Genomic DNA, 13,202 nt, shown 5'->3' on the forward strand with positions numbered 1-13,202 from the left:
TGTGCGCCCCTTCCAACTCTGCTATTCTATGATTCTATGATTCTAAGAGGAGAACATGGTCAGGGACAGCACTGTGGCTATTCCTAATTGGTTAGCCACAGAGGTCAATATCACAGCTACAACACACCTCACTCAGCATCTTCCAAATATGGAGATATTCAATTTACACATGCACAAACACACACACACACACAAAGAGGCCATAGCTAGATTTACGGTTTATCCCTGGATCGTCCAGGGGTCAAACCTGTTAATCTAGGTGACACACAGGGGATCCAGTGCTCAGGCAGGGGCGAACCCTGGATGATCCTTAGGTCTAGCTGTGGCCACAGAGAGAGCTCTGATTGGGCACGTCTCCACTCAGACATTAATTGGTGGGTTTGGAAGCAGGCAATCTCTGTTCTGGAAGATTGAGTCCTCCATGGATGTTTATGGTTACCAGATAATTCTGGGGTGGAGAGCACACCCCTACTAGATACTAAAATATGCTGGTACTTTAAGCATTTTAACCCTGCTCCTTTTTGCCTTCAGCCTTCCCACATCTAGAATGTTGCCCCTGAGACTTTGGTAGGATCTCCACTACTGCTTTATTGTGATATTGAAGTGAACTGACAACTGTTGGGGCCCATGACACATCTACACCAAGCAGGATATAACACTATGAAAGTGGTATGAAAGCAGTATATGGGATGTGTCATGGGTAGGGTGACCCTATGAAAAGGAGGACAGGGCTCCTGTATCTTTAACAGTTGCATAGAAAAGGGAATTTCAGCAGGTGTCATTTGTATAGATGGAGAACACGGTGAAATCCTGTCTTCATCACAACAGTTAAAGGCGCAGGAGCTATACTAGAGTGACCAGATTTAAAAGGCGGCGGGGCACCTGTAGCTTTAACTGCTGTGATGAAGAGGGAATTTCACCAGGTTCACCATATATACAAATGACACCTGCTGAAATTCCCTTGTCTATACAACTGCTAAAGGTACAGGAGCCCTGTCCTCCTTTTTATATGGTCACCCTAGTCATGGGTCCCAACAGTTGCCAGTGCACTTCAATACTACTATAAAGCAGTAGTGGTGGTCCTGCCACCACATTCCACTTCCATACCACTTCCATAGCACTATATCCTTCTTGGTGTAGATCTGGGTTTTCTTCAAAATTCAGTTTGGCACTAAAACAGAAAGAGGTTCAGCACCGTTGCCATACATTTTACTTCATGACAAGTGAGATTTCCACTTTGTGAATTATTCCTTTTCTTTAATAAACAGACAATGCTTATGCCATGAAAAAATAAAGGCCTTGACAAAAAAGTACCTCTTTATTGGTAGTTATTGGGTAGGCCTCTGTGTCTCTTCCTGTCCCAGCATGGAGGACTAGAGAAAACCTCTGCTGGGATGTGATAAACATGTTTTGCTCTCTACTGTTACATGAACAATTCTAAACAGGTAATTATCTCCTCTGTAACGATCAAATTAACCATGATTACTTCATCTTCAACACCCATGGAAACTGCAGTAAGCACCAGCAAAACTATGAACCAAGATGCAAGGATGTTATTAATATCCCCTGTACCATTCCGACCTGGGGTTGGAGATAGTCAGAGTTCTGTCTGTTTGATCTCTGAGATATTTTAATGCACAGCCAGGTCCACCCATTAACTCAGTGGCCATTGAAGTTAAATGTGGGTTCAGCTGAATGGGACTAAAAAAGGAACAATATCACGCAAATCAGTGTCAGCTTTATTAGTGCTTTTGCCTCAGATGGGGTGCAAGATTCCTAACATCAGATGCAGCATCAGTGACCCTCTTCCTGTTCTCCATAAATATTCCCAGTCTGGAGACCTCATCATTGCTGGCATTATGTCTCAGATCTACATATTTTCAAACCCAATCACCTTCAAAAGTCTTCCCTCTAATGAGCTCTTTGAAGACATGATGTAAGATTAAAACAAAATAAAATAAGGGGGGGGTCTGTGGTAGTCAGAGAGGAAAAGTCTGCTAGTTGGTGATGTGTTTTAGAAGGACTAAGCTGAGGAAGTGAATAGCTGACGCCTGGTTGTTGTGCTACTCTTTCTTTTTGGACAATCATATGTGATGGGTGGAAATTCAGAATACTGAGGAGGTGGCTGTGTTATGCTAAGAGGCTTCCCTAAGATCTTGTCTGAGGAAGGTTACACAAGCAGGCATAAAACAACAACAACAACAACACCTAGGTAACCTGACCAAGCATCTAGCAGTTATTATTATTATTATTATTATTATTATTATTATTATTATTATTATTAATATTTATTTATAAACACCATCAATTTGCATGGCGCTGTACAGAATAAAACAAAACAAGACAATCTGCCATATGGCTTACAATCTATAATCACCGTAACAGACAGGGGAAGGAGGGGGGAAGCCAATAGGAGTAGGGGTATCGAGGAAATCAAGCTGGGTGGTTCTTTTACCTATGCCCACAGGTATAAGAAAATGGCTCTATAAATCTTTGGCTCTATAAATCATAAGATTCATAGCTTTCTGCATAACTAGCACATATACTAAGACTGCTCCCTAATATACTAATATATACTATTTATATATACTAATATTGCTCCCTGCCTCAATCCAGAGGGAGAGGAGGGGAATTATTATTATTATTATTATTATTATTATTATTATTATTATTATTATTATTATTATTATTATTATTGCTACTGGGAGGCTTTAAAGCTGTCATGCAGAACTGGTAGTAGTCGAAAAGGACCAGCTTGTGGAACTCCGAGTTATATTGGCAGAGTGTTCCTTAATTTAGCTTGACCACTTACGACTTACCAGAGAGAGAGAGAGAGAGAGAGAGAGAGAGAGAGAGAGAGAGAGAGAGGGTAGAGTGCAGGGAAACAAATAAACAAACAAAAAACCTTGAAGTTATTCATATGTTTGGTCTCATGTGCTTGATTTATTTTTTATTTTTTATTTTATTTTATTTGGTGGTGGTGCTGGTAATAGCTGACTTGGGAGGGATATGGATCAGGTCGTGGTATGGAAGGGGGTCTTTAATATTTCCACCTGTATTCCCAATCAGTGTCCTTCCTTCAGTGCCTGTATTTTTCAAAGGGAGGGAAGCTCCTGCTGAGACCCATGGGAACTGGACCATGGTGGGAACAATTTGTGAAAGCTCCCTCAACACACACAGCAGAATAATCCATATGAATAATGCCATGTCTAGTTTCCCTCAAAGTATTTATAATTCAGTATTTTGACTAAAGTGTCTCAGTTCTTTTGTTTATTGATATTGAAGGTGGCTGGATTCATTTCTTATCATGGTTTAGATAGATGATGTTCTGATCAGATTGGGGCCATATTTAGTCATACTTAGAGGAGGCCAGTTGAAATCAATGGGACTTATGTTAGTAATGTTTAACTTAAATTTTACTGATTTCAATAGGTCTACTCGAATGGCTTTGCAATCCACTGCGTCAACCTTTAGTTTTTTCACAGAGTATTTTTTTTAACCAAATGCACTGTAACACAGCAAGAAACTCTCATTACAGAGTCATGACTCATATCTACCAGCATATCCTGGCCTTGGCATTTGCCATAAAGGAGATAAATGACAATCCCATGATTTTATGCAATGTCACTGTAGGCTTCGATATCTACAATAGCCATTTCAGTCCAAGTTGGACCTATCGTGCTTCACTGGAACTCTTCTCGACCAAGGGCAGATTTGTCCCGAACTACAAGTGTGACATCCAAAGTAATCCCGTAGCAGTCATCGGAGGACCCAACTCTGAAGTCTGCCTCCACATGGCAACCATCCTGTGCATCAACAAGATTCCACAGGTATGATGTATACATGGAACATGGAAGTTTAAGAAACATTCACACATTCCCTTTACATTTACAGTAGATACAGTTTTGTGGTTTGGAGATGGAAATGGAAAGTGTTGTGACTGAAATAAATTGCGTTGACATATTGCCATTTTTATTTATGCTCCCTTAACCTCCCATTTGACTATTTATAAATAGGCCCTTTCCATACATGGCTTTGCCCTTTAGGACATTCTGAAAACATCAGTAAGTACAAAGAGGAGCTAACTGTCACTCACCTTGCATGCAGAAGTTTTCAGTTTAAATATCTGGCCTCTCCAAGTAGGGGCTTATCTACACCAAGCAGGATATTCCACTATAAAAGCAGTATGAAAGTTGTATATAAAAGGCACGTGCCACACTAGTGCTGTATAGCAGTATTGAAATGAACTGCAGGATCTACACTTCTGCTTTATAGTGCTACTGAGGTAGATTGACAAGTGTTTCGGCCCATGACATGTCTACACCAAGCAGGATACACCACTTCCAAAGTGGTATGAAAGCAATATATGGTATGTGTCATGAGCTCCAACAGTTGTCAGTGCACTTCAATAGTCCTGCCTGAAACCCTGGAAAGGCAGTGTCCATTAGTGTCAACAAAACTAGCCTGATTCTTCTTCTTTTCCTATGTAAAGTGGAGCTGTTGGTGAACCAATTGAGGTCACTAATGGGAACAAACCAGTCAGTGTTGAGAGAACTCCACTCACTCTTGCATGGGCTTTATTCTTTTTCTCAATTGCCAGTTTCGTTGTTTACGAATGGATTTTTCTAGTTTTGTTTTGGTTTTTTATTTGCAATTTTGTAAATTGCCCTGGAAATGAACATTGAAACGCTAGAGGTGGGGTTTTTTTTTGGAGTGGTGGTTGTAATAAAATAGCACATATATTTTATTATCATCATAATGTGACACATGCCACCACTAAAAAATACAGTACTTTGATACTTTGGTGCAACATTCTTCTAGAACGTTGAACCATGTACATTGATGGTGCTATATAAATAAATAATAATAATAATAATAATAATAATAATAATAATAATAATAATAATAGTGTATCCAATCATTGGTGCATCTACACCAGCAGAAAAAATATCTATTATGGTGGTGATGATGATGATGTATCAACTGATATACAGGCAATGCAATATGCAGGCTATTGCACTCCAAAAGCAAACCAAATGACCTCTAGTTGTGTTATAGTGGTCATTTGTTTTGTTTTTGGGGGTACCAAACGAAAGTACCAAGCTATTGGAGGTTATGAAAAGGCGGGTGGAGCTAGGGGAAGGGTGTCTCATCCAGTTTTTGTTTTTGGTTTTAGTAGGCAGTTGGACACAAAATGTGCAGTTGGGAAAAATGTGCAGTTGGAAATCAGATAAGCTGCAGTTGGAAAAAGTGGTGAAAATATAAGACCCGTGTTATGTCTATGTGTTTATTAAGAACTCAACAATAGACAAAGTCAGCGATGGCATGTAACACAAATAATGTAAGGATGCAGGTGAAAGAGCCCTTGATGGTGTGATTGATGTTGCTGGGTCTTGTGACATTGTTGTCTGAATAGATGTGAGGGCAGAGTAAGCACTAGGATCTATTACGTGGTCTGGTACCTTTGTTTGTGTCTCTGTCCTGTGTACTATGGTGGTTAGCATCTGCTTTAGGTTGGGAGGTAGTCTGTAGCCCTGTCAAGGCGACTTTAAATTTAAGGTGCTACTGCTGTTGGTGATAATCTGTCCAGTCATGAAAGAGAAATAATGTGTTTGGCTTGTGTGGTGTGTGTGTGTGTATCTGACAGGGCATTAAATTCTGCTTAACCCCCCCCCCCCCATGGTGTAGTCATCTATGATTCCACTTGGCTGGATTAAGATTTTGCCCCAGGTTTGAGGTCACAACTCCTTTTTAATAGGAAGACTCAAGCTGTCTGGTCCATTGGAATTCCATCAGTGTAAGAGGAAATAAGGAAAAATTGGAAAACTACTGGCTCAAAATTTGATATCTCAACTATATCTTAATTTATGTTTCAATTTAAAGGCGACAATTCTCTTCTTCTTCTCTCATTTTTATTTATGTTCTTTAGCTCCTCTATGGCTCTACTCCAGAGACTCATAATAAAAACCAGGCTGTTTTCAGCCACCAGCTGTTACCAAATATAGACATTCAATATTATGGCATTCTCCAGTTGCTGTTGCATTTTGGATGGACATGGATTGGGATAATGACTGAGAATAATAACAATGGAGAGAGGTTTGTACACAACATGGCTCCCATGTTTTCCCAGAGAGGTATCTGCTTGGATTTCATTGAAAAATTCCCAATGATTACTTTTATTAGTGACATTACTGATATGGTTGCAGAAGGGATTGAAATACAGAGTGTTGTTTTGAGAAGCACTGCTAATATAGTGTTAGTTAATGGTGAAATTGATGTCATGATACTTTTGAGAATGTTTCCTGCCTTCTCAGAATACGATGATATACCAATTAAAAAAGTCTGGATTATGACCGTCCACATGGATTTCACCTCACTTCCCACTCAACGAAGTTGGGATATAGACTTCCTCCATGGTGCTCTGTCATTCACAATTCACTCAAAGGAGGTGTTTGGATTCAAGAGATTTCTTCAGAGGAGAAACCCTACTTTGGAAAACAAAGATGGCTTCATCAGGGTCTTCTGGGAAAATGCATTTGAATGTTCATTCCCCAATTTGTCCAGAGCCAAGCAAGTTGGGACCATCTGCACTGGGGAGGAGAAGCTAGAAACTCTTCCTACTTCTGTGTTTGAAATGAGCATGACCGGCCACAGCTACAGCATCTACAATGCAGTCTATGCTGTGGCACATGCTTTGCACGCCATGCATTCCTCTAAAAGCAAACACAGAGCAATAGCGGATGAAAGAAGACTGAAGCTTCTGCATGAAGAACCATGGAAGGTAATGTTCTGAGCACACTAATTCAGACAATTCACCTTATATGTGGAAAGATAAAGAAGGTTCAGACTGTGTAGCAAGCTGTCTATCTATATCTATCATTCTATCTATCTATGAAGGCTTCTTACCTTCTAAGTGTCATATTGTATATGACATTGCAGATGTCACTTTGAGTTGATGACTCTTTCAAACATTTTAAAAAAGCAGCTGCTAGGAGTCCTAGGTCTCATTGAAAGTGCTGATGGAGACATTTAAGGCCCTCAACAGCCTGAGACCAGATTATTTAAAGGGCTGCCTGTACCTATGAGAGCTTGCATGGATCTTACAATTAGCTACATGCAGCCCTGCTCGTAAGATTCATCAGGCTAGTGGGCTCAAGAGATTGGCAGCCTTCTCAGTTGTGGTCCCATCATTATGGAATTCCATCCTGGGGGAGATGCATCTGGCTCTCTCATTGGTTGTTTTAAATCCTTACACCAGCTAATCAGGTTTGAGGTTGGCCCAGGCTTTCAACTTGTGACTTTAATCATCACTGCTATTTTTGCCATTTTATTATTTTAGTGCTGGCTTTCAGATTTAATTTAAATTGTTATTGTGAATTTCTATTTTTAATTTTTCTAATTTAGATGATGATGAAGATGATGATGATGATGATGTGTATGAAACACCTTCAGAAGGCTGTATAGCTTTGAAATATGGAATATAAATATGAATGCATGTATAGATGAATCATAAATAAATCATATGGCTTCCCACAGCCATATCTGGAACTTCCTGCACACAAAGCCTGTCCGCTACTGAGCAATAAACCTTTTTTTAGTCTTTTGAATATCAATACTGATTTTTTTCCAGCGTTATCCTCCTTGGGTTGCGTTTTCCTTAGGTATTAAGTCAGAAGGAAAGGTTCTGTCCTGATTTCATGTCCTGTGTTTTTTTTCTTTTTTCTTTTTTGGATCTGTTATTATGCATTCTGTTGATGATGATGATGATGATGATGATGATGATGAAGTGCTTAGTAATATTAAAGGCTTAATTGCTACTTGCACAATAGCCTGATTAAAACTTTTAAAGGGTTCATAGGATTGTCCATATGCCTCAAGTGGGGAAATATCATCATCCTTCTGTACCTCTTTATGAATTGTTCTTCCTTTGCTTTACTAGCTCAACCAGTTCATAAGAAGCATCACATTCAATAACAGTGTTGGGGAAAAAGTTTCCTTCAACCAAAATGGAGAGTTAAAGGCTGGATTGGATGTTAAAAACTGGCTCATGTTCCCAAACAAGTCGTTTCTCAGAGCAAAAGTTGGATGGATAGAGCCCACGGCTTCCCAAGGCTATATGTTCACCATTGTTGATGAAGCCATTGTGTGGTCAAGCAGTTTTAACCAGGTAGGGACCAGGCTCTTGTATCCAGCAGTCAGTTCACCAATGTGTTAGAAGTGTTTCACTGAAATGGCAGTGGATTCATCTACATCAAGCAGAATATTGCACCTTGAAACCACATCAAGCAGGATATAGTGGTATGAAAGTGTGTATGGTATGTGTCAATGGGCCCCAACACTTGTCAGTGCTCTCCAACACCGCTATAAAGCAGTAGTGTGGCTCTTGCCTTTTATATACCAGTTTCATAGTGGAATATCCTACTTGGTGTAGATGGTCTACACCAAGGAGAGAGAGAGAGAGAGCGAGAGCATACAGTTCTCTCAATGACCACTACCTAATTGCACAAGGATTTGGTACGTGGATGGTGAACTGCAAAATGTGATAAGGAAAGGCTGGCTATACCTGGCTGGCTGGTGTTTGTCTCCCACTGGCTGCCCTGCATGACTTTGTCTAGAGGAGTTCCAAAATGCAAAGGAAATATTAACATGAAGAACAAACAAACATCAACAAAACTTTCTTTGTCTTTCATGTGTGGACAGGCACAGCCCCTTTCTCTCTGCAATGCCCACTGCCAAACAGGTTACGCTAGAACCAAGGAGGAAGGGAGGCCATTTTGCTGCTATGATTGCCTTCCATGTCCAGTAGGAAAGATTTCAAACCAGACAGGTAAGTGATGTCATTTATACACTTGATCAAGCATCTTAATATTGGACAAGGTCAAGGCAACCTTTTTGGACCAAAAGCACACTTGTCAATTTGAGAAGCTGTCCTGGGCACTACCACAAAATGGCTGCCATGGGAGGCATGGCAAAGAGCAAGTAGCCTGACCCAAAGACTGGGTAAAAAGCAAATGTGGGGTTTGAGCACCAATACACCAGACAACTGTAAGGAACTTACACATTTCAGCACCAACACAAAACATTTTTGAAAGAATCCCAGCTGCCAATAAGAAAAAGTGTTATTAAAAATAAATAAATAAATAAATAAGCAGGGCGGGGCACAGGGCACCTTAGCAAATACACCCCAAAATAATAATTTTATAGAAATTGATCTGAGGCCATAGATACCACATATGCTAACCTTGCATTCGAGACCATAGAAATTTATTTCCCCTGTATTGAAATGGTAGAAGTAATGGTGTTTACTGATATGAGGGTACAGCCTGATATAATTACTGGTAGTTGAAAGGAGTACAACGTTTGTGCCCACCTGCCCTCCAGAGGCTGGGAATTCCATAGAATGAGGCTACCACGCTGAAGACTCTTCCCCTGGTGGGCTCCAATAGGAGGATGGGTCTATGCAGAACCCCCAGGAGCATGCCCTTGGATAATGTCAGTGACCGGGCAGGTTGGTAGGGGAGAAGGCGCTCTCTCAGGTATCCTGGTCCCAAGCTGTTTAGGGCTTTGTACACAAGTACAAGAACTAAGACTGCGCTCCACTTCTCTTCGGGTTGGAGAAGCAGAAGTGGATTGGGATGCTTTTCCTCCCCTTAAGGCAGAGGCGGGGGCAGCAGAGCGTCGCGGAGCAGATTGAGATGAAGGCAGATCCGTCACCTCGATCCGGAGCTCCAAAAAAAAGGTAAGGGGGCCTTACCTGGTGTTGCCACCACCCGTGCAGTAACGGCGGCAGAGCCAGGTAAGGGGGCAGGGTGGAGGGGGTCTTACCTGGTCTATCACGGCTTGTCACTGGCTTCACTAGAGCCTGCAGCTCAACTCGGAAGTGTAGTACCGGGGCCTACAGTTCCGGGTTGAGCCGCGGGCTCTAGTGAAGCCGGCGATGGGCCACAACGGACCAGGTAAGTGAGGTGCGCAAAGGGTTTTTTTACCTGGCCCTGCCGCCGCTGCCCGTGCAGCGATGGCGACAGAGGCAGGTAAGGGGGCAGGGGGAGGGGCTCGCCAGCTTCACTAGAGCCCGTGGCTCAACCCGGAAGTGTAGGCCCCAAGCGGCTTCAACTGAGCCCGAGAACTCAAACCGGAAAACCAGGCCACAGCTACGGCCTGGTCTTCCTGTATGAGTCCTTGGGCTCAGTTAAAGCAGCCGCCAGACCGTGGATGGATGCAGGTAAGGGGGGAGGAGGTAAGGAGGTCTTACCTCACACCACCGCTGGTGCCGCTGCAGAGATCTATTTGATTTATTTGAATTAAAATATTAAAGGGCGATATAACATAACCTGGGTTTTAATTTTCAGATATGGACGACTGCTTTCTATGTCCACGCGACCACTATCCGAACACGGAACAAGATTCGTGCATTCTAAAAGCAATCATTTTCTTGTCTTTTGAAGAACCTTTGGGGATCACTTTGGCCAGTTCTGCTCTTTGCTTTTCTTCCATCACAGCTTTGGTGCTTGGCATCTTCATGAAGCACAAGGAGACTCCCATAGTCAAAGCCAACAACCGGAACCTCACCCTCATTCTCCTCATCTCCCTCCTGCTCTCCTTCATTTCCGCTTTGCTGTTCATTGGCCGACCTGAGACAATGACTTGTCTCCTTCGACAAACTGCTTTTGCCATCATCTTCTCAGTGTCTGTTTCCTGTGTGTTGGCCAAAACCATCATTGTAGTTCTGGCTTTCATGGCCACCAAACCTGGGTCCAGCATGAGGAAATGGATCGGGAAGAGACTGGCATCTCCTATCGTTCTTTCTTGCTTCCTTGTACAAGTCACTATTTGTACTGTGTGGCTGACAACGTCTCCCCCATTCCCAGATCTTGACATGCACTCAATGCCTGAAGAAATTGTACTGGAGTGTAATGAAGGGTCAGCCATCATGTTCTATGGTGTCCTGGGATTTATGGGATTCCTGGCCGTTGTTAGCTTCATGGTGGCCTTCCTAGCCAGGAAGTTACCTGACTGTTTTAACGAAGCCAAATTTATCACCTTCAGCATGTTGGTCTTTTGCAGTGTTTGGTTCACTTTTGTTCCAACCTACCTAAGCACAAAGGGGAAATACATGGTGGCTGTAGAGATTTTCTGCATTATAGCCTCTAGTGCTGGCTTGCTGGCTTGCATCTTCTTCCCAAAATGTTATATTATTATGCTGAGGCCCCAGCTGAACAACAAAGAGCAGCTAAGAAGAAGAAATTGATTGAAGAAGCCAGTTAAAACTAATTTCTAACTTTGACATACAGCTGGAAGTCTAAGACTTATGGTCAATTTTAAAAAGAAAGCAATAATAGCTTTATTCTAAGTAAAAAAGAAAAGAAAAAGGATACATAGTCACTTCTACTACCAGAGAGAGAGAAAATGACAAAACTTCATTACAGAGCAGGAAGGAGGGAGCGTTACGTGCTCTCCTTAGACCTGTGTACATGTTCTAATGAGACTTATACCCGCTTTATAAGGAATCTTTAGACATTGGCAATAGAACATCTGTGACTCAGGCCTTAGCTAGACCTAAGGTTTATCCCAGGCCAATGGAGGGGTCGTCCCTGCCTGCTGCCGGGCTCCCCTGTGTGTCATTTGGATGCACAGGGATGACCCTGGGATGATCCTGGGATATAGGCCTGGTCTAGTCATGGCCTAAGTAAGGTAGGGTGACCATATGGAAAGGAGGACAGGGCTCCTGTATCTTTAACAGTTGTATTTGAAAGGGAATTTCAGCAGATGTTATTTGTACATGTGCAGCACCTGTTGAAATTCCCTCTTCATCCCAACAGTTAAAGCTGCAGGAGCCCTGCCCTCTTTTTTATCTGGTCACTCTAGTGTAGCTCATGCAGCTTTAGCTGCATGCATACAAATGTCTCCTGCTGAAATTCCCTTTTCTATTCAACTGTTAAAGATACAGGAGCCTTGTCGTCCTTTTCATATGGTCACCCTAAAGTAAGGTGATTCTTACTTAGTGTGAGTTTCAGTTTCTGGTCTCAAGTGAAGAAGAAAGAATGAGCAGGAGCCTTTCTTCTAGGAGGAGAGACTCCGCAACTTTGGCAGCAGTGTGCAGCACCATGCCCTCAGCACCCAGTAATTCTAGCATCCTGGCCCCATGGCTCTGGGAACAGGGGGCCCTGACTCTCAGAACCTGGGTGTTTTTTTTACAAGATTGTGCAAGCCTCAGGACTTGGATTGGGAAATCCAAATCAGTGAGGCCATTTCATGGCCGCTCTGCCATTTTATGATGGATCCACCATTTTCTTGCACAGCCCTAGGCCACCCCATATAGCCTACAACTCACAGCATCCAGTACCTTGGAGGGCTGTACTTACCAGGTCCCAGGAGCAGAGGGGATACAGGAAGTAGGTGCCACCATTGCCAGGTCCTCCTTGCGATTGCCAGCTTCCCAGGGCAATTGCTGGCTGCCCAGGTCTATCTCCGGCTGCCCAGTGTGATCAGCTGCTGCTGCCTCAATCCGGAAGTCTCCATTGACCCTGGAGGGATCCACGTAACTTTTGCAGGTGGCCTACAGCTGCCTACTTCAAATGGCGGAAGTCACGTGGACTCCTCCAGGGTCAATGGAGACTTCTGGTTTGAGGCAGCAACAGCTGATCATCACCTTGGGAAGCAGGCAATCCTGTGTCCTTATTGATTCTTATCCATTCTCCTTGGTCTGTTTCAGCGCCTTTCAATAATACTAACCATGGCATGTTACCCAGCATCTGCATGAGACCATTGAGTGTAATAATCAGGATTTTTGGAATGTGCTATCATCAATATGCTGATGGCACAGAGCTCTATTTGGCCTTTTCATTACATCGGGTGAAGCTGTGGACTTGCTAGACTGGTGCCTGGCTGTGACAATGGACTGGATTAGGGCTAATAAACTGAAACTCCATCCAGATAAGACTGAGATGCTGTTGGTGAGTCATTCTTCTGACCAGATGAAGGGGTCTCAGTCTGTTCTGGAAGGGGTAGCACTCCACCGAAGGATTGCATGTGATCCAACTGCCAATTTGACCAGGGTGGCTTCACCTGCCCTGCAACTTCAACCATTGGCTGAGGAAACAGGGCAGTTAAAGCAGGTCCCATCCAATGTAATGGGGCCAAATGATACCAGAGTGTCATTTGGTGAGGTGCTCACCTCAGGCTGCTCAAGCTGAGAGGAAGCC

The 13,202-nt window shown here is 42.8% G+C and overlaps 1 protein-coding gene across 1 annotated transcript; it reads left to right on the forward strand.

Moving 5' to 3' along the window:
- Window positions 1-3,542: 3,542 nt before the first annotated feature.
- On the forward strand, window positions 3,543-11,248 carry LOC134405763 (vomeronasal type-2 receptor 26-like). Its single transcript, XM_063137017.1, has 4 exons — window positions 3,543-3,830; window positions 7,940-8,167; window positions 8,701-8,827; window positions 10,350-11,248. Exons 1-4 carry the CDS (start codon window positions 3,543-3,545, stop codon window positions 11,246-11,248), a joined length of 1,542 nt encoding a protein of 513 aa, XP_062993087.1.
- Window positions 11,249-13,202: the final 1,954 nt, after the last annotated feature.

The sequence above is a fragment of the Elgaria multicarinata genome, chromosome 11, assembly GCF_023053635.1.
Source record: "Elgaria multicarinata webbii isolate HBS135686 ecotype San Diego chromosome 11, rElgMul1.1.pri, whole genome shotgun sequence".
Lineage (NCBI taxonomy): Eukaryota > Metazoa > Chordata > Lepidosauria > Squamata > Anguidae > Elgaria > Elgaria multicarinata.

Excerpts from the sequence above, each read along its gene's own strand:
- LOC134405763 (XM_063137017.1), top strand. The coding sequence starts at position 3,543 with ATGACTCATATCTACCAGCATATCCTGGCCTTGGCATTTGCCATAAAG. Across the intron at positions 3,831-7,939 it reads GCATCAACAAGATTCCACAG|CTCAACCAGTTCATAAGAAG; the intron begins GTATGATGTATA and ends TTGCTTTACTAG. Across the intron at positions 8,168-8,700 it reads GGTCAAGCAGTTTTAACCAG|GCACAGCCCCTTTCTCTCTG; the intron begins GTAGGGACCAGG and ends ATGTGTGGACAG.